At 37.3% G+C, this 27,819-nt stretch overlaps 1 protein-coding gene across 2 annotated transcripts in view; it reads left to right on the forward strand.

Annotated features, from left to right (window-relative positions):
* Positions 1–2,817: 2,817 nt before the first annotated feature.
* Positions 2,818–27,819, forward strand: part of LOC102695132 (ADAMTS-like protein 1) — a 209,400-nt gene continuing 184,398 nt past the window's right edge. For both annotated transcript variants that reach the window (XM_015345114.2, XM_015345115.2), the window contains exon 1: positions 2,818–3,059. In XM_015345114.2, the coding sequence (XP_015200600.2) occupies positions 3,000–3,059 (60 nt within the window). In that variant the 5' untranslated portion in view covers positions 2,818–2,999. The remainder of the gene's footprint in view (positions 3,060–27,819) is intronic.

Genomic DNA, 27,819 nt, shown 5'->3' on the forward strand with positions numbered 1-27,819 from the left:
TTCTTGTTACTCAGTGCTATTCAAGATATATCCCAGACTTCTGGGAAAATTGGCCCTGGTGTGTGAGTGAGTGTGTTTGTGTCCGTGTGTGCCCTGTGATGGACTGGCATCCAGTCCAGGGTGTACCCTGCCTTGCACCAGTTGCTTGCTGGAATCGATTCTTGCTCTTCCAAAGAGCCACATTTCAGAATAAACTTATTTCTCTATAACCTGAACAGTCTTCACTCAAGAGAAGGCACAGCTTGTTCCACGTTCAGAGGTGAGAAATATATCTTATCATAAATGTTGTCTCCATGATGATGGAAACGATGCATTGTTGCTTAGTAGCAAAAGGGATGACAGAGGGAGTCTGAAGCCTGTTATTTCTCTGAGGCGTATGTGGTGGCCAGGAGACTTCTGGCTGAAAGACTGAAAGTCTGTAAAGCCAATGGATGTGTTTCAGGAGTAAACTCAGCCTATGTGCAAATTAAATTGAAATGGTTGAAAGCTGTGGGGATAAAAAAGTGAAATTCTTTCACGTTTTATGTCAGATGCCAGTTATAATATTCTAAATAGGAACAGTAACAGCAGAATTCCACAGAACACACATGGATATGCAGTATACAGCTGAATCAAATTTAAATTGTTGTTATTGTTGTGAGGCAAATCATTTGAAATCAAAGTTAAAAACCTCCATACTGTACATCAACCAAGATGGCTAATGTTACAATCTGTCTTGCAGAAAATAAGAAGCAAGAGAATAAGGGTTATTTTATGAGCCAGAAAGAAAATAATTGTCAACAAAACACATTTTCATTTTAACCATCTTAATGTTGTCTACTCTGTAACATTCTAATACGATGTCAGATAAGATGAAAAAGAAGTCATGATAGTCATGTTTGTTGGTGCCTGAGAAATCTGGTTCAAATTCACTACACATCATCCCACTGACGTTCTGTATTTAAGAAAGAATCAGTGTGAAAAATGGGAATCAGAATAACATGACTAAGAAGTAGAGAAATTCATGTTATTCTGTATTTATATCATAGCTGTTTGGGTCACTGTTTGACTAGAAGCTTCTAGATTCTTTCTGACTTTCAAACAGTAGCTTAATCACTGGCAGCATACAAAGCAGGTACTGTACATTACATTTTGAACACACTCCGTGTTGCTGTTTTTTATTTGCCTTTGAGTGGAATGGAAACAATTAAACGTTTCTTTCAAAGGTAAAAAGTTGACATTCCTTTGCTCTGCGTGTTAATGGAGATTAAACTGAATTCATTCTGCGTGTCAGGCAACAATTCATGTACCTCATACCTTGCATACCTGCGCTATTGTACACCATGCCCCCAAACTACATCTCAGACGGCCCTGTGAGCGCATTAAGACAGGAAGACATTTTTTAAATAATTATTGCTGTTATTATTGCTGTCTAAATAAATTACTCAACAGGATCAGGTGTACGTTGCCGTTAACCTGTTCCCACTTCTGTCTGGGCAGTTTAAAAAATACCAAAAGGTATTCCACCAGTGTAAAATCAACATCAAGAACTCCTAAACCTCAGCTGTTTGTATTATTACTGGAAACTGATCATTTTGTGTTGCTGCTTCAGTCAGTTCCATCAGAGGTGTACAGTGTGAAAAGAAAAGCAAGAAAGAAATCTTTTACTCTCCGGGGCAAGCCAATGAGATAAATACATTTAAATATTTTATATGTCTTAATCATAATGCTCCAAATTTAATAAAAGACCACACAATAGAATGTGAACAAGTCACAAAATATATATTTTTTTAGATTCCTTAAAAGTACTATATTTGGTATGTGTACAATTATCATTGAATGTAATTTTAAAACATTTTGACCTCAACCAGGTATACTTACCCGGACATACTGAAATGAAATTCTTGTTTTTTAGCTTGGGGAAAAACAACGAGCTTAACAGAATTCATTTTGCATGATTTAATCGGATATTTCCATTGATGCATGAGGTCAGTTAGTACATTTGCATTATTGTTATAATTATCAAGATAACAGGAATCTCTTGATAAAGAATAACCTTTAATTGAAGAGTGGTGTTTTTTGTAAGCTTGGTTTAGTATGCAGCATTCTGTCTCGGCGTAGCCAGGGTAATTTTGGAGAACTGAAGATAATTGAACGTCCTAGGCTTTTTCAGAAAACAGCACAAGCAATATCGTTGGCTTATAGGAGCCACAAAGTACTGTAAACGCGAATGAACATTTCATCGAGATAGGATTCATGTTGTTTTATTTTTCTCATTCGTGCAGATCTTAATAATACGTTTTTTAAGGTAAGTGGGTATTTTATTCGGTCTTTACAAACTTGGTAAAACAATTAAAACGAATTCAAGCACTTGCTGCAATTTAAATATCTCATGAGCCTCACTGGAATCGATCTATTAGTTCATCATTTTGGAATATGGGGTACCAGACATTTATAGAATCTGTTACAAAGATCATTGTTTTTCTCCAAAAATGGCCCCCCAAAAGGAAATATTTTATTTAAATATATACAAATTATATTAACGCTGATATCATGTTCAAGAAGACATCGGTTAACATTAATTATATAGTTGTTACTACTGCTCATCATCTTTCTACGGCTGCAGCTAAACGAAAGGCATACATACTGTATATTTCATCCAAATGTGTTTTTAGAAAGGTGAACGGTGAATTCTTGCAATGCTGCAATAGTCGTTTTACAGATAGATGCTGTTCCTTTAAGAATGTAAGGTGGGTGAGCCCCCTCACTGACGCACGCTTGGTATGCAAACATAAATTTAGCAACAACGTGTTCTCAGACACAAAACTCTTGGAAGCAACTATGAAGTGTCATGTCATGACAGACGTTTTTACATTTGCATTGTGACAGAGGAAGAAACGGATGGTCGCTGAGATTTGCTTGTTCATGTTCAAATAATAGATTTACCCACATTACAGTTTGAATTCGCTTCATCCTCTTTCAGTTATCAGTCTTTTTTAAATAAAAAGTGACATTTGGAAATGGCAACCTTTATCTTCGAGGCACTGGGATTTTTTTGCACGTCTCTTCTGCTCTGCAAGGTAAGACTGAAAGACCTGAATCGGTGTTTTTTGAGCATCTCTGAAAGGTTTGGTTTTGTTGAAAGCGTTCTATGACATGCTTTGTAAATGAAAGGTATTAAAAATAAACAGGTAAAACACAAAAAAGAAATGTTCAGCAGATTAACATTTTGTAAACTCTATACAGATATTTTTGCATTAACTTGTTGCAGATGTTTTTGCAAGTACTGGTGTTTTTTTAGTAAGCGGCTTAACTTTGAAAATCCTGAATAACGATGTACTCTTACTGCAGTCCTTAGTTCGCACTTGTCAGTGTTTAGAACTTAATTCCACATGCTATGTTCTGATAAATGACTATTGTGCTTATTGCTGTAGATGATTTAGTTGTCTAACCTCAACTATCGACAGCTGCAACCAGGAGACTGATATTTATGTTCAAGAAGTCTGATTAGATGCTGAAGAGGGTACAGAACTATTCTACTGGATGTACAGTATCTGTTACTGTCTTCTAGAGGTTGTATAATATGTTTCAGATTTTTAATATAAAAATCAAGGACTTTGGTGAAAGGGGCAAAGTCAGTGTTTTATTTTTAGACCGATTTAGGTTTCACATATTGAATTGAATTCCATTTTTTTTTTGCATTAACTAAGCCAGTTGCTTTTTTACTGTTTATTTAGGCTGGAATGGAAGGCCAACCTGTAGCGTAATTAGATTCTCAAGGTTGTTTCATTTCGGTGCGCCTTACAAGAAATGTTTGAAAGCCTTCCCAAATATGCAGTGATATTACATTTTATTGGGAAGTGCTCAAAAAACAACGCATCGCCGGTGTGAAGCTGGTTGCCATTCATCTGCTGTGTGCAGAATGAGAACTGCTTCGCACAGTGGAACTGACAAGAGTACTTCTTCGTCCACCGCGCGAGTGGACATGGATATCGCTAGTTTTTTTTTTGCCGGGTGGAGATTATGAGGCCAGTCTTGTGCGGATATCGTTGATGTAAAGCGTTTCCGTGAGTGCGGGCAGGAGCCAGTTACCTCCAACAACTACGTCAGATAGGCAAAGGTGTCTGTGTCCACTGAGCCCGTGGGGAATTGACATGTCGGAACACCTAGCGCTGTCAAGCTCCGCCGTGCAGGTGTGCTGGAAGCTCATGAGCTCAGGTGTAGGAGTGTGGTACAGCGCTCCTTAGAGATCTGTTAAACCGTGGTTAATGAAGAAAACCAGTTGGATTTATCTGTGCGGTTTTTCCTTATCATTTTAAAGTGATTTTAAAAAAACTTTTTTTGGTGGGATTAGATGTTTGACCACCACCATTTACTGTACTGTATATCTCAATTGCCCTGAATTTGTACAGGGTGTTAGAACCCGTTTCCGAGTGCTTTACCCTTTATTTAACACATATGTTTTTCTTACTCATTTGCTCATGTTAGGGACACGAATGTAATCTTGTCGTGTTATACTCATTTCTGGAACTTGAATGGCAGGGTAGTTATTTTACATAGATTTTTGTTGTACATTGGTGTTTAAAGAGGAGTAGCCTTGGCAGTTATTTTTCATGCCCCTACTGAGTCTGTGATTTATTGCTCTAACCAGTGTATCTTGGAGCTCAAGCAGCAAAACTAAAGACAGATGTGCTGAGAGAGGTGTTCACAGGTTGTTGGTCCATTTTGTACCATGATCCCAGAGTGAAGATAGTAGAGGTTAGTCTCACTGACTCAGACATTGTCTGGTGATCTCTCATTGATGTGGCACAGCTTGGGGATGAACTTGTGTTGAGACTCAACAAGAACTCCTTATCTGATAAGTCTTTCAGGTGTTCAGTTAAATTATTTTGCACATCAGTACTTTGTTGAATAAAAGCAGTCTGTTACACTTCCAATTTAATTGATTTGGTCAAAAGTAATTAATGAAAAGACTCAACCATTGTAATTGTCATTAATAAGTGCAAATGTTCTATTTAGATCATCCACTATATATTTTTTTAATTCAGAGAAAGCTGCACAAGATGTTCATTGTACTTTCAGTAGTTGTTGTAAAAGCGTTTACTCTGTATCTTGAGTATTGACAATGGCTGTGGTATTTAATTTCTTTTCACTGTGCTGAATCCTGACTGTCAAGGAAATTGGTACCATTTTGGATAAATTCCAGTTGTATAAATTGCTTGATATGGAGGTGCTGTGCTTGCTTGTGAGAGAAGATGGCAGTAAGGCCCACACACTGCTATTTCAAACTAGTCAAAGAGGTAGTCAAAAGAAGTAAGGGCTCAGAATTCTCAAGAAAGTTTTTAAATAAAGCTGTTTGTATTGCCCTACTACAAAATAAGGAAACATCAATGATTTTATATAGAGTAAACACTTAAGCTGTAGCTGTTCCAAATAAAATCAGCAATATAGTCTATTATAATAAAATAGACTAATATAGAAATATAGTGTACAATAGTTAGTGCAATGAAGATTGCAAGAGCAGCTCTATTTGATAACAGAAGTCATCAACAATGGCATGTCTTGTGTGAGAATTTAGAATGCTGTATTCCAGGCTTCATTTGAGGTACAATATATCAACTGTCCTGATCAGTTTTTGAAAACTGGGAAGCATTTTAACTTTTCAGGTGGACATATTTCTTCCAAACTTTTATGTAAATTGCAGTTCAAGACTTTACATATATTTGAGATATTATTTTGCTCTGTAACTGATACTGAACTAAGATTACTATCCTCTACGCAAGTTGTGTGGCCCAAGCTGCTTTCAGTCATTCACATCCCTGGTCTTATCAACCACAGGCTTTCAAGTTTATATGGGTGTTTAACATCAATATTTTTATCTTCTCAACAGAAATGGTTCTGAATGTCTGCATTTCTTTAATGCATATATTGAGCATTGTTGTAATTGGAAATATTCCTACACAGAGTGAAAAAAAGTGTTGTTTGCTGACTGATCTTTTGAGAGTAGGGCTCAAGGCAAGAGTTTTTTTCTCTGTTTCTCTAGATTTCAGCATACAGCAGTACCATGCATGTCGAGATATTGTGATTCTCTGTGGAGATATTGTGATTCTCTGTATAAATGTGAACTCTCTTCCCATCGTAAAGAGTGCAGCAGAGCCCTGTTGTCTGTTTTTTCCTCAATTCACAGTGACGCTTTCACACTTTCCAGCCCTCATTTGCAGCATCCATTGTGCTACAGCTTCAAATTCAGCCTGTGCTGTAACTGGAGAAGCCCATGAAAGAGACTCACCAACCTGCCACACTATGAAATCATCAAGCAAAATTAGATAAAACATCAGGTTAAGAAATGCCGAGGGTGACCTTTGATTATACATTGAAATTGTTTGGTTTCTTCAGTAGATGATGACTGTTGTTCTTGTAATTCCAGTTTATTTTGTTTAAACATGTGACTTAGCCCCTGTTGTAGAATTTGTAACCTTGGAAATTTAATTCGTTCACTACAAAACTATATACAAATACACATGTGACTTGCATGGTTAGTTAGGCAACATAAGTGTGAGCAGCATTTGTTTTATTATTACTTCGGCAGAGTTATTTATCCTAAGGAACTTTAAAGGAGTACAGTTTATGCAGCAGCATAAAAGCAGTAATATTATACTGTAGATAATATGTTATCATGTATATTATGTTACAATATGGGCACTGATGAGTTCAGTCTTTAACTTGCTTAGATGGTGATATCCACAATGAGCATGTAGACATCTGCATCCAGAAAGCTCCCATAATATTTTTTCTACCATAATTAAAAATAATGTTACAGCCTTCTTTTCGTGTCAGAGAGGGAATATCTAAGCTGGGAGCTCAATAGCTTTTTTCTTCTGAATCTCCATGATCTCTTGTGGAGCTGCTGGTCCTTTAACAGCTTGAGGTCTAAAGAATCACCATTTTGAATATGAAACGCTAAGATGATAAGCGGTGTTGAAAAATAGCTAGAAGATCATCACGCAATCTTTAACCGATTTGTGTCATAACATTATAAAGACATAAGATTGCAAGTTGGTTGTGTGTGAGTTTAAGTTTCTCAGAGCTGGAGTTTAGCTGAGCTGGAAGGTGTACAATTTGGAATCTGAAGGGCCATTGTAAAAGGAGAAGCAGTATGTCAATGTGAAATGTCACAAAAACACTCTCCTTTTTTCAGTGAGGTTTTAATGAGCTTCTTCTCCCACCATTATAGAAAACTCCCATTTCAGAAAATGCTTCAGATTTAGCCCATTTTGAAGTTTTCAGTTTGCCTTAAATGTCCTTTCGGTGTCACAGATTCCTTTCATTCAGTTTCAAGTAAGAAGAGTCAATGGAGGGAAAACATTGCTTTCCTATCCGAGAAAAAAACCTGAAGAGCCCATTGCTAGAAACTTTAATGGCCCACAAGGAATGAATGGAGGCTCTTTTGTCAGCAGTATAATGGCATTTCTAAATGATTCTTTAAAGATCCTGTTTAGCAACAAACAACATGCCCCTCTTTAGTGTGTAATGCAAAGCAAATCCCTTCAAATGAGCTCCGTTTCAGAAAGTGACTGAATAGTAATTTGTGGAACAGAGGCAGTAGACATGCTTGAGTTAAAAAGGATCTCAACATTTTAACAAGTAATGAGCTGAAAGAGGTTAATATGGGGTTAATTAGAGGAGAATACAATATATAACTGGGTTTACAGGGCTCATGTGATGTAGTAGATTTTATCTTATGCCATGAATTTCTTACATCATATTAAAACAGAAAAGCAGCCCTATTCTAAAGTTTGTTTTTGCAAAAGAAGCTATTTCACTAAAATGTTCTGCTGATAAAGCTTCTTTTGCGGACATATTAGCTTAAGGTGAATTCTCAGTGTGGGCAAATATAATGCTGTGTAATTTCCTTCTAATTCTGCAGAGGCGTTTTTTTTTAAAAAGTAGTGTGCATGAGGAAAATCAAGGGTGTGGGGAACACAATTAATTTTTGGCGATTTGTTTGAAAAGATATTGGATTTTGCAGGATCGCAGATCAAGTGCCTCAGTCTGCATCCTCTTCCTATTAGGTACATGGATAAGTGCCATTACTGTAGTCATGCCTGAAACATGCAGAGATGTACACCACAAATATGCACCTTGTGTGCTGTGCATTGAATACCATCTGTACTTAACATCGTCTCCAATCCTCAGTTATGCTCAGGCATAGTGTATGTGTTCTAGCACCATATTAAGATGTTGAATACTTGTACAAGATAAACATTGTCATTTCATAGCTGTAATGTGTCTCCAGAGAAACATCTGCAGACAGAACTGTACGTTTGTCATCAGCAGACGACACTGTGCCTTGATGAAGCAGTCATGTGCTTGTCCTGTCACAACACTCACCTGGACAACACACACCTCTGATGAAGGATTCCCTGTTCACTTGTCTCAGGAAGAAAATTGGTAATGTTCAGGTTGGATCCAAGCTATTTCAAGTATATAGCCCCTTTTAGGACTTGTTTTAAATTAGAAATTCAACAGGCTTGCCACCAGGAAATTCTGATTACAGGAAAATTCTATATGACAGAGGCTTCTGGGAAAGAATTGGGTTGGCTGATGTTTTCATATATTTCAACCACATTAAAAGGATAATGACTGATGTTAAAATTATAGACTTATTCTCACCACTCATGTCTTGAGAAAAATAAAATTATTTTTTAAATGACAAGATGGGCGTTGGGTTTAGTTGGAATATATCACCCTGTCCCTGATGTTAATTTGAGATAGCTTTAAATGATCAGAAGTTGAATGTCACTCCCATAATGACTGAAGAGCTATCAGGTTCATTTGTGGTCTACAAAACTGTATGTAGTGAGCAAGACAATTGTTAATAGCATCTGAGATGTGAAATCTCCCTGTAGAATATTTGTTTTATAGTCTGATTAAGTTGCTTAAAAAATATAGGAGTCAAGTTTACTAAATTACCTACAGTACAGTGCCTATATAAAAACAACACATCCTTTCCAAAGTAACACATTTTGTGGTCTTACAGCTTGAAATCAAGAGACATTAAATCCGAATTTATGTTACCTTTACTTACACAGTGTAACACAGAACGTCCATGTAAAAAAAACAAATGCTCAGACATTCTGAAAAATAATTACAAATGAAAACTTTGGAAAGGGTGTGTAAAAGTTCTGTGTATAGACAGTGCCTATAGTATATAGTATGTAGTATGTATGCCAATCTCTGTAACCAGAAGTAGTGGTAACAGTTGTGTACTTTAAAAAGAAAATAAATTGTACATGTCACAGTGTATACTGTAAATTGCCTTATGCATTTTTGTTGTGAGATAATGTTTCTTTTGTAATAAACAGCTTTTGGTGTTTTTAGATTAACCACAATTGCAATACCTTTTGACAATATGTCCGTAATACATTTTATTCATATTATATTACACTTGATTGAATTCTTAAAGACAAGAAATTTAAATTTCTGATGAGTGTGCTGTATCTGCTAATGATCAGTAGATGGCGCTGCAGCAGCAGAAGGTAATCAAGAAAAAAACTGAAACCTTTCAACGATGGAAGATGTGTGCAGATTTGACCTGAGCAGAGAAACGGTTCAGAAACTGTCCAAATTCATATTTTATATTATTCAGTGTAGATATTGTGGTTAAGACCTCATCACAGTAAAGTGTAATATCTACAGGACATCAACAAAATTGTCCAGCTCCAGCTCTGAAATGATTTTGTTCTCCAGTTTGTAATTGTGTGGCGATGCAGAGTGGAACACGTTTAGGCGATACATCTCTAATGATAAATGATTGCCCTCACCAGCCTTAGAAAATTCTGGACATGACTTGTATCTCTCTTTCTGGTTTTGTTGGCATGGGATGTTCCAAGTGGTCATGTTTCCTTCCACCTCCCACATCTAAATGGTGTCTCCAAATTGTGTGCTTGTGCTTGTGCTGGCCAGGGGATCGTGCTTCTCTGGTCACTGTGCCTCCAGAATAGGCTCTGGGCTGCCTTGACCCTTACTTACAAGGAATTATCTGCTTTCTAAGAAAGGATGGATATGCCTTTATTTCTAAAAACATAGTACTTTGACACCCACTTAAATATTAAGAAGACTAAATGAAGCAGGTGGAAAGAGAGAGAGAACTAAAGCCAAAATAAGGTCTTCTCTGACAGGCTCTCCAGGACTTAGTAAGTAGTTTCATGTCGATGTGCGGGCTGTTCTGAAAGCTGTCTCAAGTAAGACCAAAATAATGCTCCAGCAAGCTAAGTCTGATGTTTGATGTTCTAGAGGAAACCACACTGAGAACATCTCTCTAGGAAGAAAGTTATGAAATCATAGGATTATACTTTTAGTTAAGAGTTAGAAGGGCTTAATCTCGCATAGTGTTTTCTACATGAAAGTTCTTTCTGTAGAAATAACTTTCTAGAGTGTGTGTCAGACGACGTTCTGCCTTGTTGAAGGAGGTTGTTAAAAAGGAGATATAAACTGAGGAAGAAGATCTATGGTGAGAGATAAGATCTCTTTATTAGCCATATACAGTACAATTTCTTGCATTAGGAATGGCTTTTCACATACCCCAGCTTGCACTCAATGAGACACAGACACACTGACAGGGAGAGAAGCTGGGGGTTAGATTGCAGGGTCAGCCATTGTGCAGCATCCCTGGAGCAGTTGGGGTTAAGGGCTTTGCTCAGGGGCCCAACGGAGTAGGATTCCTCTGCCGGCCACCAGATTTGAACCAGCAACCTTCCAGCCACAGGTGCAGATCCTTAGCCACAGTGCCACCGCTCTGCCCCAAATGTGATATAAATTAATATTATGGTCCTTTTAGTTTTATTTTTTTTTAAAAAACATTTGTGTGACTGTATTATGAAGTAGATTTGTATGTCTCTATAGGCTGATAATAAATTCAGTTAGTGGGATATTTCCTTTCAAAACATGGTGATCCTCAAGCTAATGTCTTGTTCTGTAAATATCATATATTCACTACACATATGATTAGGACTGTTAGCTAGCTAGTTATATACATACTGTATACATCCCCTCCCTGGATGGGAGAACTCCTGGGAAAAACTAAGGTTGCTGCTGGAAGAGGTGTTTGTGGGGCCACCAGGGGGCGCTCATCCTGCGGCTCATGTGAGTCCCAATGCCCCAGTGTAGTGACGGGGACACTATACTGTAAACAGGCGCCGTCCTTCGGATGAGACGTAAAACCGAGGTCCTGACTCTCTGTGGTCATTAAAAATCCCAGGGCGTTTCTCGAAAAGAGTAGGGGTGTACCCCGGCGTCCTGGCCAAATTTCCCATCGGCCTTTATCAATCATGGCCTCCTAACAATCCCCCTCTATGAATTGGCTTCATTACTCTGCTCTCCTCCCCACTGATAGCTGATGTGTGGTGAGCGTTCTGGCGCACTATGGCTGCCGTCACATCATCCAGGTGGATGCTGCACATTGGTGGTGGTGGAGGGGAGTCCCCATTACCTGTAAAGCGCTTTGAGTGGAGTGTCCAGAAAAGCGCTATATAAGTGTAAGCAATTATTATTATTATTATTATTATTATTATTATTATTATTATTATTATTATTATACAGTACACTATATAGGCAGTATCATGAGGAAATTTCATAGAAAGTGGAGTCTAGAACTTTTTATTGTTCTGTGTGTAGTTGCTGTTTCCTATTGAATAGATTCAAGAGGCATTAACTCCTATATATAGATATAGGATGATGTACTTCTTAATGAGTATGTTAAAGTTTACTATTTGGTACAAGTCAACATTGTTTTCCAAGTGCTGTTTTAATAATGCTTGCTTGCAGGGAGGTCATTGCTCTTACAGGAGCCTGTGTAAATTTTCCCTTCAGAAAAAAACTATTAGTCTGGTTCCAATTACTGTTGATCTCGAAGCCATATCAGGACAATAAACTCTTGGTCACTGAGAAGAAGGGACATTCATGTCCCTGAAAATGTATTGACTTAGACAACATAGGTTCTCTGATCTCACTGTGTTTTTTACAGAAATAGTTAGAATAATATATATTTTCCTTTCAAGACAGTTTAGTCGACATAAAAAACAGATAATAAGTTGATTTTATCTTTAAACTGATCATCACTTTTTTTTGTATACTGAATGCAAATTATACATTTTAAAACATTTTGGTGTGAAATTGCCTGTTCTGTCAGCTAATAATTCATTCAATCAATATGTTTCTAGGTACAGTACCAAAGCACACTTAAGTATTAAAAAAAAACATCTTGGTACAAGTTACAGCGTTCCAGATTTTTCTGCAAAGCTTCTGTTTAATCTTTTGGAAGACGAAAAGTCAGAAAGTCCCGAAGTTTGTGTATTTTAAACAGTGACATCATTAGCCAACAGAGTTTAAAAAAAGAAGCGTCACATTTTTGTACTTTGCTCATCGCCAGACCAGATAAGGCAGTTTTGAATTTCTAAGATTCTGAGCACTATTTTTAAACACCATGCTGCCTTGTGCTTTCAAAGTCAACATTAAAAGCAATTACACTTCCAGGCCTGTTTTCTGTGACATGTTCCACTCATTTTTTTGCTGCCATCCGGAATCACACTGGATAGCCTGTAGTCACTGGTTTTAGTTAACAACCCTGTTTGCATCACTAATGCTTGGTATGCTGCATGAAAGATGTTTGGCATTTACATACTGGAAAAAACACTTGACATTTAACATTTCTCTTTTTTCTCACTTCAATTGGATTAAAGCATTAAAGGAGCCTATTGTTTAACTAGTCTGATTTGTCAGACTGATGCCAATGGCTTCAATAGCTGGAATAGTTTAAATACTAGCAAAAGTACTCAGTAACTGATGTCCTTCATTTTGATGGTTGTTGCTGACATATGGCTCATGTCAGAATTGAACAAGGAGCCTTCTTCTGTGAGGCTATTAAAAAGCTTTGTTGACAGATGATGAGTGGATTCTGTAGACAAGTACTTTAAGGGCTGCCATGCCACATGGAATGGAATACATGCGAGTGCTTGTCAGTGTAACAGTTTAAAATGACATTTTTACTCAAGTGTAAGAGATGTACTGTATATGCATTATACAGAGGGATAGATTGCTGAAGTAATACTGTACAATTTAAATTGAACAAGTTGAATGTTTTAAGTCTGGGACATCAGCTATATTTATTTATTTTATTTAAGGGCTAATTTAATTTTGAAATTGCTCTCTGTTTATTTTTTGCTTGACAGCTATCCAACATTCGCATTTCAAATAAAAACCGCGGTACTCGCATCCTTGGATCCGTGTTTCAGCATTGGTCCTGAAAAGGTCTACTGGATTGACTTTGGCAAAATCTTTGAAGATTTCAAATGTCTGAATCAAGTCGTTTTGAGACCCATCAAGCTGCAACCCAGAGCAGCATTACCATCTAAAAACTTTCAAATTGTGCTTGTGAACATTATTCCTGCATTTGAAAGTGTGCCTGTGCCAGTACCCATTCACACCAGCTGAGGTGATTGAGAGATTTTGCAAAGTATGGACGTTCGTTGTGTAGTTGTCTTTCCCATTTTAGATTTCATATAGGATAAAGATGTTGTACGAATGTCCACCCATTTTCTGAACCACTATTTCCAGGGTTTTTACAGGGTTGTGGAGAAGCTGGAGTCAACTCCAGTAAGCAGTGGACGCAAGGCAGGGGACATCGTGGATGGGATGCCAGTCCATTACATGGGCAAACACACAGATACAAACATAGACACACTCACACCAGGGCCAATTTTACAGAAGCCAATTAACCTGCCAACATGTCTTTGGATGGTGCGAGGAAACCACAGCAATTAAAGGAAACCCATGTGTTCAGTGGGAGGAGGGGGGGAACATACAAACTCCACACAGATAGCACCCCAGGAACTGAACCCAGAGCCCCAGCGCTGCAAAGCAAAAATACTGAACACTGTACCACCACGCCTCCTGTTCTACTAACTTGAATCTCTCATTGTTAACGTACTGAAACAATGATGAACCTTGGTGTAAAGAGAGCTACAGTCCTTTATTTATTGTAAATGTCTTTTAAAATCCGTAATAACTGAGAAATTGAGAATTCTTGTGAAACAGAGACCAGGAGGCCTTGTGGTCCCTGAGGACAAGCATAGCTGCTTTGCTATGCTTTTTAATGCTCTTGGATGTGTACTTCTCATTCTTGGATAACTTAACAAAGAAAAGCTTAAGAGATTTTTAACTGAGCATAATGGCCTTTTCTTTGAATTCTACAGTCTTAAACATGAACTTAAAACGTGGTTGTGTGTTTTTGATTACAAATATGTATTCACATTATCCCTTCGGCTCCACTGTTATTGTAATGGTAAACAAATGGAAATGAGGCATAAATTCTAAGCTCTACATCCCCCAAAACACTGTAATTTTCTTACAATTTCATTTCTTTTTAGCCAGTCATGAAAGAATACTGTTTGTAAAGAGTTGCTACTGAAGAAAAGTACATTTTAAAACAAAACTATTAACATAGCTAGACTTATAGCCAAAGAGACTGACATTTGCACCCATTTATGTAGCTGAGTGTTTTCAAGTACAAGGCCCAGAGAATGTTTGTGAACCTCCTAGGTTGGTCTGGATTCTTGTATATTTTAGATGTAAAATGTAATTAGATTTTCATGGAAGTCCCAAAGATAAATGATGAAGATAGCAAATACACATATTTGGATTATTTAATTAACAAAATAATGCAACAGTAAATATGGTAAGATAAATAGGTATATAAAACCTTAGTAACCGGTGGTTCTTCTTCAGCAGCAATGACTTCAGTTAGAGGTTTACAGCAACTGGTTATCAGTCTGGTTGCAATAACAATAACAATAACAATCGGGTTTGGGTCCAGACTTTTACTTGGTCAAACAATTTCTGTTGTAGATCTGCTCATGTGTTTAAAATCATTGTCTTGCTGTATGGCCCACTTTTGGCACAGCTTCAGTTGATGAATGGATGACAAGTACATACTCCTCTAGAATTTTCTGATACAATGCCAGACTCATGGTTTCGTCAATAATGGCAAGCAGTTCCGGTTCTGAGGCCCGAAACCATGATGCACCCACCGCCATGCGTGATAGTCAGGACGATTCTCTTCTGTTGTAAGGCAGTGTGTGAGGTTTGACCAGCAAAACATTTCTTGTTGTTGCAAAAAAGATATACTTTTGACACATCTCTCCTGAACATTCTTTCCTAGTATTGTGGATCATTTCAAGTGCTCTCTGGCAAACATGAGATGCCACAGTGAGAGAGGTCAGCTGATCCTTAAATGTTATTCAGGGGTTGTTTGTAAGTTCCTGGATGATTATTCGGGTTTTCTCTTGGAGAGATCCTGAAAGTATGACCTGTCCTAGGTAGAATCATCCAGTGGACGGACAAAGGGACAAATGTTCTAACTCCCTCCAGATTGATGTAAATCAGCCACTCTTTTGCTCAGGACCTCTGAAATCTCTTTTTTAGTTGCATGATGCGTTTCCAATAACTTCCATAGTGAAGACCGAACTCCCAAAGTTTCTTACCATTATATTAAATAGCGCTGCCGAAACATAATCCTTGTTTACTTCTTACCCAGTTATTTAACCGTCTGTTTCTAATTACTCCCTTAAAAGTTTGGCACTTTGGATTACTCAAGGGTCAAACAGCAGTGCTCCACCCAGGAGCTACTGCTGCTGCCTTCAACAACAGTACCAAAAATGACAGGTTCATCAGGACCTCATTATTCCAGAGAAGACAAACAGTTTAATGTTTCTCTTTTGTAAACAATACCATTGTGGGACCTTACACAGATAAACATATATCCCTTCATGACAGTGTCTTAAAACCTCAGCATTAACTAACATTTTGTAAACCAAAGGACTAACTTGAAAAGCAAATACCAGGACCACAGCCTTTGACAAAGTTGTCACCTTCAACACAATTTTTCTCCAAATTATATACTGTACTGTATGTATAGATACAGATTATATCGATGAAATAGATTTGTTCGGAACCCACATATATTACAAAACTCATTTTATAAAACACGAACAAACTAATACCAAGGAGTTAGCTCAAATTTAATCTCATACAAGTCATAAACCATAATTTCCCTGAAATATGAAACTGCACTTGATGTGTTGAAAAACTACTGAAAAAGTTTTAAATACATATAAGATTACAGTTCAACTTCAGAAATATTTGGCAGTGAATCCTATGATCTGAAGAAACGATGCTTCTCTTTTGACAGCGTTTTGAAAGCTGATATTAAGTTTCTGTGGCTGCCACCTGACAGTTCAAAAAGGAGCATTTCCAATGTAGTGTAACATATCACCTGGAGGGCTGGAATTTTTAATTAGTTAATAATGCCAAAGTGTCTGACTTGAGCTTGGAAAACACGACAGCCTGGTTAAGTTTAATCCTCGGTTCTGTCTTGCGTTGGCAGTCCTTCCAGACAGGAGAGTGGCTCATGAAAGGTGATTGCCTGACAGTGGCCTTGGTTACAGCCGTGTATACTGCCAGCAGAAGCCAGGAGGCATTCCACTCATAGCTCTGCAATCACACGCCAGTCCTCAAGCAAAAAGAGGCAGCTGAGTTTGTTTCGTCCATGTGGACTAGTACCTTGAGAAGGAAAATTTATAGCAAAACCTTGTACTTTGGCCCTAAGCCTAACCCTAAATGTATGTATTGTGTTACCCAGTGTCCCTCGCCTTGTATATTTAGGAATTCCACTTCGTATTATTATCGATTGTTTTTCATCTTAAATATGCATTAGTCAGGAAAACTAGGACCAGGATCCTCCACTTCCATTGTCTTGGCAATGTCATCTTTATTTTAAGGATCTCATTGGCTTGTCTCCTCCTCTCCTGAAGTGTGTCCTGGCATTCTTAAGGACTTGCAACAGGGAAAACTGAAAGGAAAATTCTCTCCCTCAGTCCTCACATTAATAAATTAAAAGCAAATTAGGCTTTGGTTCATTCCAGAAACAACATTGTGTATGTAGTTCAGTAGTTGTTTGACAAATACATTTACCCATACGTACAGTATGTCTTTATATCTAAAACAATTCAGTTTTTCATTTTTTTCTTCAAATTTACCTTTGCTTTTCACATGGTTTACCTCCACGTTCAGCCTCATAGATGGTACTTGAATCATATTTAAAAAAATCCAACTCAAAATTGGTACACTTTGCTTTTATAGCGGTTTGATGAGAAAAGTGTTTGAAGGTGGATGAAAATGTAAAGTAAAGTATACAAAATGAGAAACACCAATCTTAAAGAGGCTTGTTATGAAAAAGACTTTGTTAACACTTTGTGGGGAAGTAATGAAAAATGTTATATACTGTAGTTAAAACCGTAGAACTTACATCCAGGGATATACAGTGCTGTAGTAAGTGTTCGTTTAGAATATTTTCCATACGTCTGGTGACTATGTTACAAAAAATAGATTACTACTCTGTGCAAACAGATACTGTATATTAAAGAGCTTAAAGGAAAAAAAACTGCACTGACAGGCTACCTCTTTACAATCACCAATGAACTGGAGAACACAAGTGGAAGCTACATGGAAGTGCATTTAAAACAGAGTACAGGAGGCAATTCTTTACACAAAGGGTTGCGGGAGACTGGAACAAGCTGCACAGCCATGCTATTAAAGTTGATAACGTAACTAACAAACTAAATGTTATGTTCTTGTGTAAGGGGCTAAACTGACTAACAACAGCAAACATAAGCAGAACTGGTTGGAGACTTGTTTTCCAACCACTGGCATTTAAACATGCATTAGGTAAAGTGCTTAGAAAATGGGGGTATATAAAAAACCTTTAAATGAGCTAAATTGTGTTTCACTGTTAGAGCCCTTAATTGACAGCATTTTACATGACCAGCCTTTCCACATAGTTACATGAATTTTTCTGCAAAGTGATATGATTCACTTGCAATTTAGCCCTTTCAGTCTAACATATTGGGAAAACCTATACCAATGCAATTAATCTGCATGCCGTGAGTCTTAAGGAAAGGCGTCCACGGGATTGATCTGTCAGCTGTATAAAAAAAAAGTTTTAAAGAATGCTTCTTTTCTGACAGCACTTTTCAGTACCTCAGATAAATACAGTTGGGCTGGCTGAGGGAAGCAGTTTCTATCAGATAAGATGTTTCTTAACATTCCAGTTTATTATAAGGGTATTATAAGGCTTTTATTTTAATATAGATAACTTGCAATCTGATCTTTCTCCTGCTTTGAAAGATAGTGCCACACCCTTTCTTGTTTGACATTCTTTTTGTCCTGAATTAAGGAAGTCAGGAGATGAACACTGCATCTTTCCTGCTGGTCTGTTATCAGGCTTCCTTGACAGATTGATACAGAGGTCCAAGAGAACTCCTGTCATGTGTTTCAGATAACTGCTGGCAGCCTGGATCCTCTCTATTTTAAAGGCTCCATGTTCTTTGAAAGTAATGAGAAAATATAATATTTTTGAGAATAAGGGGATTTACTGTACAAACAAATTGCAGGACCAAGGCATTCAAAAGCAACAGTGAAAACTAACATGCAGGCTGGGAGATTTAAACTTACATTGTACGTTTCCTGGTGTGGGCAGAGGGTAAATGACATGCTGATATTTGCTGCATCTATGCATTGGTGAAGATTTTATATATTGTGGCTTGTAAGTATAATGGTAATGAAGAATATTACTGCATATTAATGAAGGAGTACGTTTTTATCTGTTGGGAACATGGCTGCCTTTGTATTTTGAATTAAAGTAAAGAATGCATTGACACTTGAAAGAAACAGGGTAGAGAGGTACAGTATCTGGTCCCCTCATTATTTATACGATTAGGAAACTGTCAATACTGAAATGCCTTTCTGCCTCTGTAATGTATCTTCACCTTGTTTGTACTTGTATATTAGCATTTTTTTTTTCTTGCAGTAGAATAGAATTAACCATGGCTTCATAATTCCATAACTCTTTATGAATAGACAGGTTTTTAAATTGCCCCTTAAATTAAAAGGAATTAGTGTGTAATGAAAGCATCATCGCTTTGTTAAATGCATTTTTATGGTGTCTAAATTACTAGACGGTAGCCATACATGAGTATGACAAATATTATTGGAAAGGAATATTTATATTTTTGTAATTGTCCTTGTGTTTTAAATTTACCCATACTTTATATTGTGATAGTCCATCTGTCAATGAAAATTTGCATGCTTGTTTGCACACAACCCATTCTAACTAGCAATTCTGATCTACAGTTCCTGGATCTGGTCTTTGGAAGGAATTCTACCCGCCAGTGTTTGTACAACACAGAGCAATCCAAATAGTTTAAATAGACTGGCGTCAGAAATGAACATTTTAGACATTGGTCGTTTTCAATGACTGCGGTTACAGATGCTGGATTAGAAACCTGGTTTGTCTCAAAGCATTGTGGAATTATGGGGTCATATGGCAAAGCTAATTTGAGCTGCATTATTGATGTACAAAAGTGGGCAACAGGGCTGTATAATAATGGTAGAAAACATATGCTATCATTTTAATTTATACCCTACTGTATATATATACCTGACTCAATAAAATCTTACACTATATGATTTTCTCAAGCAATGAGAAAGAAAAGAGCATGGCAAGCTGAATCCTCACTTGACGGGTTCTGATGAGTGTCTGTTTGGAATTCTTTTATCTGCAAACCAACGATGAATGTTCCTATTGAGTTAATAAATGACATACATAGTGGAAAAAAATAGCATTTTCACATCAACTGCAGAGAACAAATTTGAGAAATATTGGTCTAGATGGGTTAAGTACAGCTGAGATACAGAATAACTGAAACTTGAATAAAGAATGTACATTTACATACTTTTCTCCCCCTCTTATTTTAAATGTACACAGTTTGGTAAGAACCGAGTAAAATAACTAATATAGATAGGAAAGAGATAAGAATAGACTATAGAGTAAATGGCAGTGCATCATGTATATTTGCAAATTCATATTGTAAAAGGATGGTTGTGTAATGTAATTGATACTTAAAATGCTTTTGTCTGTTCTCTAAAATATACAGTAACTCAAAAAAGCAAAGGAAAACCTTTTGTGCATATCTTTTTACCTGCTCAACTGTTATGTACAGTACTGAACTGTGGAATTCTCTAAAACAGAAAAGGTTTTACATGAGGAATTCTGAAATAGCTGAATTCCGAGCGGGGCAGTAATTCCTGTAATGACTGAGCTTGTTAAAGATGTTTGAAGAGGGGTGGTAAGGGAGGTGTCTAGACCTGCTCATTCTGAGAATGTTTTGAATGGAGTTGCATTGCACTGACAATGATTACCAGCTAATGACAGAAGGTACCACATAGGGCCTGTTTGAGGGTGCTCTGCCTTAGCAAGTATTGATAACCTCCACCCTTTGCGGGCAGCCGTCACAGGCTGACTTTTAGTTCTTGGAAGAAAGAGTCACTTTTTGAGAGGCGAAAGCATGAAGATGTTCAACGTGTGAGAATTCTGTAGGTTTAAAAAATGGATTAACTTGGTGGCAATGAACACTAATGTTTATTGAGAGTAGTGCAATTGTTAACTGTTAACGTCTTTTAAGAAATCACAACATTTCTGTTCCTTCCTAACCTTTTTTGTGACTATTTAGACTTGTCTCTTTTTTAATCAATCCCTAAGGTAGTTCATTTCTCTTTATTAGAGCTACTTTATGTCCTGCACTTCATGTGATTCCCATTTATGCTAGAAAGAATCTGTTATAAAATTATACTAGCTTTTTCTACATTAAATACTGTAATCTCGCTTTGTTTTAGAAGATGCTGTAGTTGTTAATTGTTAGTTGTTAACATATTGTTAATTCTTCCATTTCAATTTTAATGTTATCAATTAATATTATTGTACCATTATTTGATACTAATACCACATAATTTATTTACAGAATTATTTTAGAGAACAGACCAAAAAACAGAAAAGCATACTGCATTTTTATAAAATTACCATGTAAATATGGATTGATTGGGTTAACCATAGTATTCATTAACATATGAAGTTATTTGTACTTATATTATTACTTTGCCAGTTGAGACACTTTAAATAATTAGGTGAAGTAATTGCTATATTGTTAAAAAGTCAGTATGGAAACACAGCTAGATTATAATCAGCCTGAATGTCCGACATCTTAATTTGCCCTGGGGTTGATGTTGTTTCTAACTGAAAGGGATATTAGGAACTTTGTCCAGAAAGCCCTTGCAGATCAGTCGTAGCGTTGAAAATGTGAAATGCCAACACTATTGATGCAGTGGAGTTCAAATTCAGTTCTCAAGTCAATTAAAGATGGGACAACCTTCCTGTCTGTGCGCTGTAGCTGTTCTTTATTCTTTGAGCTGTCAGACATATCATATGAGTCATATCATCAGAAACTATTACTGACTGCTTGAAAGCCTTTCTTTTACTGTGTTCCAATTTGAAAAGAAAAATACTCAGAAAAAAAACAGTAGATATATTTTTGTAATGAGTCAACTAAAGGAAGGGTGCTTACTTTGGGAGAAGAAGCACTAAGCCATTACCCACTAACTTTGATTCACAACTTTGAAAAATGGGGTTCTTGCATGGGCAAATCTGCTGTCCAGTAGGCGCAGAGGAATACATAGTGTGCTGTAAATGCTAAGCTCATTAGAAAGATCACAAATGAGAGGAGGTCACTCAGCCCCTCTCATTACTCCAAGGAGCTCATCCACTCCCTCCTTGAAAGAGTCCAGGGTATCGGCTCCAACAGCATGGCTGTGTTGTATATTACCTTTTTGGGTACCGAGGAGCCTTCTTTTCTTGGTTTTCAGAGCCCTTCCACAAGTTCTTCTGATACAGTAGGCAGGTCGTTTCCATATCCGAGCCACTTCGGCTCATCAGTCCAGAGCTATACTGGTTGCCATAGTGTTAGGTGGACAAGAGGACACATGACTCTCCACCCTGCAAGGAACATCCCCAGATATAATATATGTTGCTAAAATTTCAGTACTTGTCTCTTTTTTACTTTGTCCTTTTAAATAATAAATGGTTATTGAATTCGGTTGATCGTTTTCCTTTCACATTATTGATAGACCTTGTGTGCTATTCTAGTAGCGGATGGCCTCTGACAATGGTGTTGCCAATCAGCTTTGGCTAAGTTTTATTTACTCTAGCACTGTGTGTGCCGCTGTATTTCACCAGACAAGCTGTGCAGTTCAAGAGCAAGGTGCAGCTTTTTGTGTCAGCTGTTGTACATAGACTCCCTGGCCAGGTGGAAGACATGATCTCTTATACACCCAGGGTGTGTGATGTCAATCATCATGTTGGGCTCTTGCAATGGTGGTACTGTAGTTGCCATAGCAGCACCTGCCAACTTGATCCTTTCTCCTTAGGAAAAAAAACAATATTCTAATTGGCCATTAGTCCTTAGTCTCATGGTGTCCTCATGCAGTCACAGAATGGGAGAATACAGTGAAAGGCAACACTGTCTTACTGTAACAATGACCAATGACCAGAATAGCTAATGGACAGTAAGGAATGCATCAAGAGCAACGGAACATTACAAACACATGACTGTTTTGACGACAGTTAAAAGACTGTGGGACAGAGGGACACAGCACTTCACATTATCTTACAGTGCAAGGGCCAATGCCTACTATATTCCCAGTATTTAGTATTCATTTAATGTGGTTTATAAAAGGCAATGCCTACATTTTGGCATTTGGAAGCTGTTACAATTACCTAAGAGAAAATTTGTCATAAATGGAGCAAAAGAAAAACCAAACTGACTCATGGAAAAAAGTCTAATTTAATGAATGTTGTAGGTGGATCAATTATAGATTTAAAGAATATGGCTGGGGTGTGTTCAGCAATCAGTCTTTCACAAAGCGCTGAAGTGGCACAAACTCCCAGATAATGATTTTCAGGTGCGTACTAGTGCTCCCGCATACATTTATCAAAAACAAATATGACAGTTCATCGTAAATTACTGTAGCTGAGACAGCCTGTGTGAATTATACCAGACCAAAGCCTCATACTCATTCCAGCACTTATTATTATTGCCTGGTACTGAACCCTTGTGACTATGAGGTGTTTTTTTTTTCTGTCTAATCTGCTGTTTGGTCTTTACATATACATCCTTGGCTCTGGTTGATTTTCCCACCTATTTTAATATCTTCCACCTTTCCCATCTGCCCTAGTCAGTCCCTGTATTTGTTTTTCCGACCACGCTAATCTGTGGAATACGCCTCAGCCGTGTGAGCTGGCTTGGGAAATCTAATATAGAAGTGACCCAGGTTCAGGCTTGAATTGCTGGGTTACATTTCCTGCCTGTCGCTTCCTGCAGGCCCCTCCCTGCCATTATACAATTTGAGTAATATTTCTCGCTGCACATGTGCACACCCTGGTGTTTTTATGTGCTGAATGCCTATAAATGTCAATGGCAAGGAGCTGAGTGTTGCAGGGAAGACCTCAGAGGGCGTTTGGTTCCTTTTTTGCAGGAGAAGAAATGTTATTAACCCTGGCTATGGACACATTTGGTCTGCCTTTGTCTGACAATTTACTGTATAATACAGTAAAATGATATTTACCCTAAATTCCTTGAGCGCTGGAACTGTATCACAAAATGTTGCTACCACACCTGTACTTTACATGAGACAAATGATTACTGCAGTATCGACATGCCTTATAGTCACGTTCCCTAAGCCTCAACATTTAGCTCTGTTTTACATTTCTTGAGTTGAAAGCCTTTTACTTTACACTCCAGAGAAATCCTTAAGCCGGCTCAATACATACAGTTATATGTATGGTTGAAAATTTTAGCTCAGCAGCATAGTAAAAATTGTTTTACACTTTCATAGCAAAGTAACTGATAACTAGAGGTAATGGCTGGTGGCCTCTCTTTATTAGATAAACAAATCAGAAATCCATTAGACATCACAGTAGGATGTGCTGAACTGCAATGTACTTGGTTTGGTTTTTCTAGAGCACACTTTTGTCTCCCCAGATTTTAGCATGAAGCTCAGACCAGTGACTGACAGCTTTGTCCTGCTGATTCTATTCTGTTTTGGGTTTTTTTGTGCTTTTAAAGGACATGGGTTGGAAATGCGGCCAGGGCATGGAGCTTGCTGAAAAGGTCCCCATTGTCTGTCCTCACGAATTGAGAAATTCCACCTCATTCCTCCTGGTCTTCCTGATTGTTCTCGTGGGAAGCTGTGAACCAGTGCTGTTCTTCCCCTCAGCAGGATGCTCTTGGAGATGAAGGGCATCTTTAGATAAGGCTTCTGCACTGCTCTCTGAAACTGTGGTCTTTTCATACTCTTAAAAAGAAGTGTTGCTTTTTTTCCTCCTAATAACTAAAATCAGTGCTACTGCTTTTGCTTGCACTTCAAGGCAAATATGTTCACAGCTGGTTTTGAGAGCAGTATGTACTCCCAGATAATTAAAATTATTTGCAGCATCAGGATGGAAAGATGGAAAAGGGAATTCAGTAATTTTTCTTTTTGCTTTTGTTCTGCTAAAACAGAGCATAGCTGAATAAAACAGGCGGTTGTTCCACTACTTCATATCATTATTATGCTTACACTAGCATTTAGTGGGGAACAATTACTGCAATTAATGGTTTCCCTAGTGCTATTATAATTAAGAAATATTGTGTAACTTGAATGATATGCTGTAGTTTTGTAATGTATGCATTTGTTGAATAAATATAGTTCATAAGTAACACCAAGCACTTCACTGTAACTCATTATACAATAAGACAAGAAAAAGCAAAGAACAAGAGTTACATGTTATAGCAAAGGTCAGAGTAATAGGTTTATTGAGGGCTCACACCTGAAGAAGGCTCCATGGCCGAAACGTTGTTTTCTTTCTTCTTTTTTCAGCATGGAATAAACCTATTACTTTGCAGCCTACGCATGCTGATGCAGCTACCCACCTGAACTACTACATGTTATAGCAAAGGTACAAGTCCATTAGGACTTAGGAATTATTTCATGAGTCATCAATATTAAAAAGAATCGTGCATAGAAGTTTCAAATCACAAATACATAATTCACTTTAATTTTCTGGCATGAGTAAGATCTTCAAAATTGAAAAGGATGTAGGAAAACCTTGCTGTGGCCTCCATTTTTGTTTAAATTTATACCATTAGAACTGGAATCAGTTTGACGTGAGATGTTGACCTCAACAAATTTAGTTTTGTCTCCTAATTAATAGCATGTGATCCATCAAAAAATAATGTAATCTTTCTTTTCCACTGGAATTTCTATTTTGACTCTTTCATTTTTGTATTTAATAGTTTTATTAATTCCGTTGTTGCAGTGGGTACTTTCATGGTTGTATTACAGTAGGTGTTTCAAGGAACAGTTTGATTAGATCTTTGCATCAGATACCTACTGTACTTACTACCAAATGGACTTGACTTGCCAAGTAGCCTCCTCTTACTTCTAACTGTTTCTTACGTTCCTTGAAAAAAAAATTAAATTTAAGGGGTTGTTATTTGTGGAAAATATAAAAAATTCCTTTCCACCAGCAGCTCGGGGTGTCTCTGTCAGTGCATCTACGGAATGCTGCTACAAAATATTGTTGACTTTCATTACTCTGCAAATTTCATGGTTGTGGATGATTACTAAATGGTTAACAAGTCACAGAAAGAAGAGGAAGTCATGGTCTTAGTAGAGTCCCACTTGAAGAAGTTCAAGTTCACAATGTCGTGCTGTTTTTCTGATCTTGGCTAAGGGTTGTGTGATGAATAAATCAGTTTGCAAAGAAGACATCTCGAATTCAGCATTACCAGTACTGTTCAGCTAGGTTTTCAGTTCAGAAGTGCCTCCCTGCAGCCTCTTACTGGACTTTGATTTCTCAAGCAGACAAGTTAGATCTGATTGCTCAATGTTTTGAGTAACTGCAGATATGCAATCCTAAAGTCTTGACCTGTCGAGAATTCCAAATTCAACTTTTAAAATTTATATTTATATAACCTTAGATTGTTGGAGTCAGTTGTACATGAGACTATGAAAGGAAAAGAAGAATGGAGACAGGAGAGGGCATTTTTCAGGCTATTCTTTCCCTATTTTTTACTTACAAAAACAAAATTGTGCAACTTTATATCAAGCTTCTTTGTAACCAAGTAGAAAGCGAGGTTTTCATTACTTTTCTTTATTTATTCTGCCAGAAAGCTATACCTTCCTGTGCTGAAGTGTTCCTGAAAATGTGTCATTTCCAACTAAGACACTATTTTTTCTAGGTGTCGCTTTTTATTATGTTTCAAGAGAAAATGTAGCAACAATCACAAATGATTTGAGCATTGCTGATTCCTCATCTGCACACTTGTTTCTGCACAGAACCTTCCTCTCTCAGTGCTCACCATGAGCTTTTTTAATCTTAACTTTGATCTTTCATCTTGTTAAATTTAGTTTCATTATGTTTCTTTCCATTCGGTATGTTGAGGCAGTTTTTTCATAAACAAAACTATATGAAAATATAGATTGTTTGACTGAATCTACATAGATTATAATAATTATATTAATAATTGCTAACACTTATATAGTGACTCCCCTCCACCACAACCAGTGTGCAGCCCCACCTGGATGATGCAATGGCAGCCATAGTGCACCAGTACGCTCCCCACACACCAACTATCAGTGGGGAGGAGAACAGAGTGATGAATTGGCTTGGGTGATTTTTTCACATGAAAAACTAAACAGATGTGAATAATCAACATATATATATATCTACATACTGTGTGTCTTTTGTCACCATTGTTTGGTGTGCTTTAAACTATTTGCAATGTCTATGATGTTAAGTGAAGGATTTATAGACACCAAGGCTGAGCATTTTAAAACTTGTACAACCTTTGTATTTCATAACAGTAATATAGTAGTAATTCACTAGAAGTGCTAAAGATAGTAAAGAGCAGTGTGAATTTTATTTCTTTAACTGGATCTTCAGGAAAAAAGACAGATGGCTCATACATTGAAGAATATTGTGATGATGTGTACTGAGGCGTGCGGAATGGGCTCTCCATATCTGGGAGAGGAACTGAGCATTTAGAAAAATGTGTTCATTAGGGTTCTTTTAAATCTAAACAAATGTGTAGTTAAGAAAATAATCCTCATTACATATGAAAATACATCAGATAAGTCACAGAAACACAAGGAGGTTATGTTCTTAATGAGGTCTCACTTGCTAATACTCATGTTCATGACTTGCTGTTTTTCTGATCCTGGCTAGTCTTGTTTGTTATTTCATACTGAGAATTCCCTGTTAAAGAATTCATTCTTCAGTCTGCTGTCTGCTCTCTGACCTATAATTCCTTCTTTCCTGCCTTCCTCTCTTGAAGATTAACAGAATGCTTGCTACAGCTCAGTCTGCCTGTACACCTGTGTGATACATTACATTTACCTTGGTCTTCCAGGTAATGTCAACCTTTGTGTGTCAGTTTATTTTTAATCCTAAGAAAGAAAAATCAAGAAGTTTCAGACTAATCCCATATGTACCCGCATCTAAGTGAAATGTGGTGTATTTCCAATTTGGTTTTTGCACAGTAACTTTGTCAATGCCGATATGCTCCTTAAGACAAACATGCTCTTTGTTCAACTTGTTTCACGAATATAGGATCACCAAATATTGTTCGGCTTTCATAAGCTTTCATTAAAATAGCTAATTACTATCCCGTCTAAATTACAAACATAGACTGAGTTCAACCAGTTGCATATTGTCTGTAGGTTTCTCTCCGTTCCCATGGTAAAGGTCATCTGCCCAACATCAACAGCTTTGTATTTGATCAACAGACCCTCTTAGGATTTCCTTTGAAAAGAGCTTCTTAGTTGGCTTTACATTGTTCTTGACTTGACTTTGAG

Source organism: Lepisosteus oculatus, chromosome 1 (assembly GCF_040954835.1).
Source record: "Lepisosteus oculatus isolate fLepOcu1 chromosome 1, fLepOcu1.hap2, whole genome shotgun sequence".
In the NCBI taxonomy this organism is placed as follows: domain Eukaryota; kingdom Metazoa; phylum Chordata; class Actinopteri; order Semionotiformes; family Lepisosteidae; genus Lepisosteus; species Lepisosteus oculatus.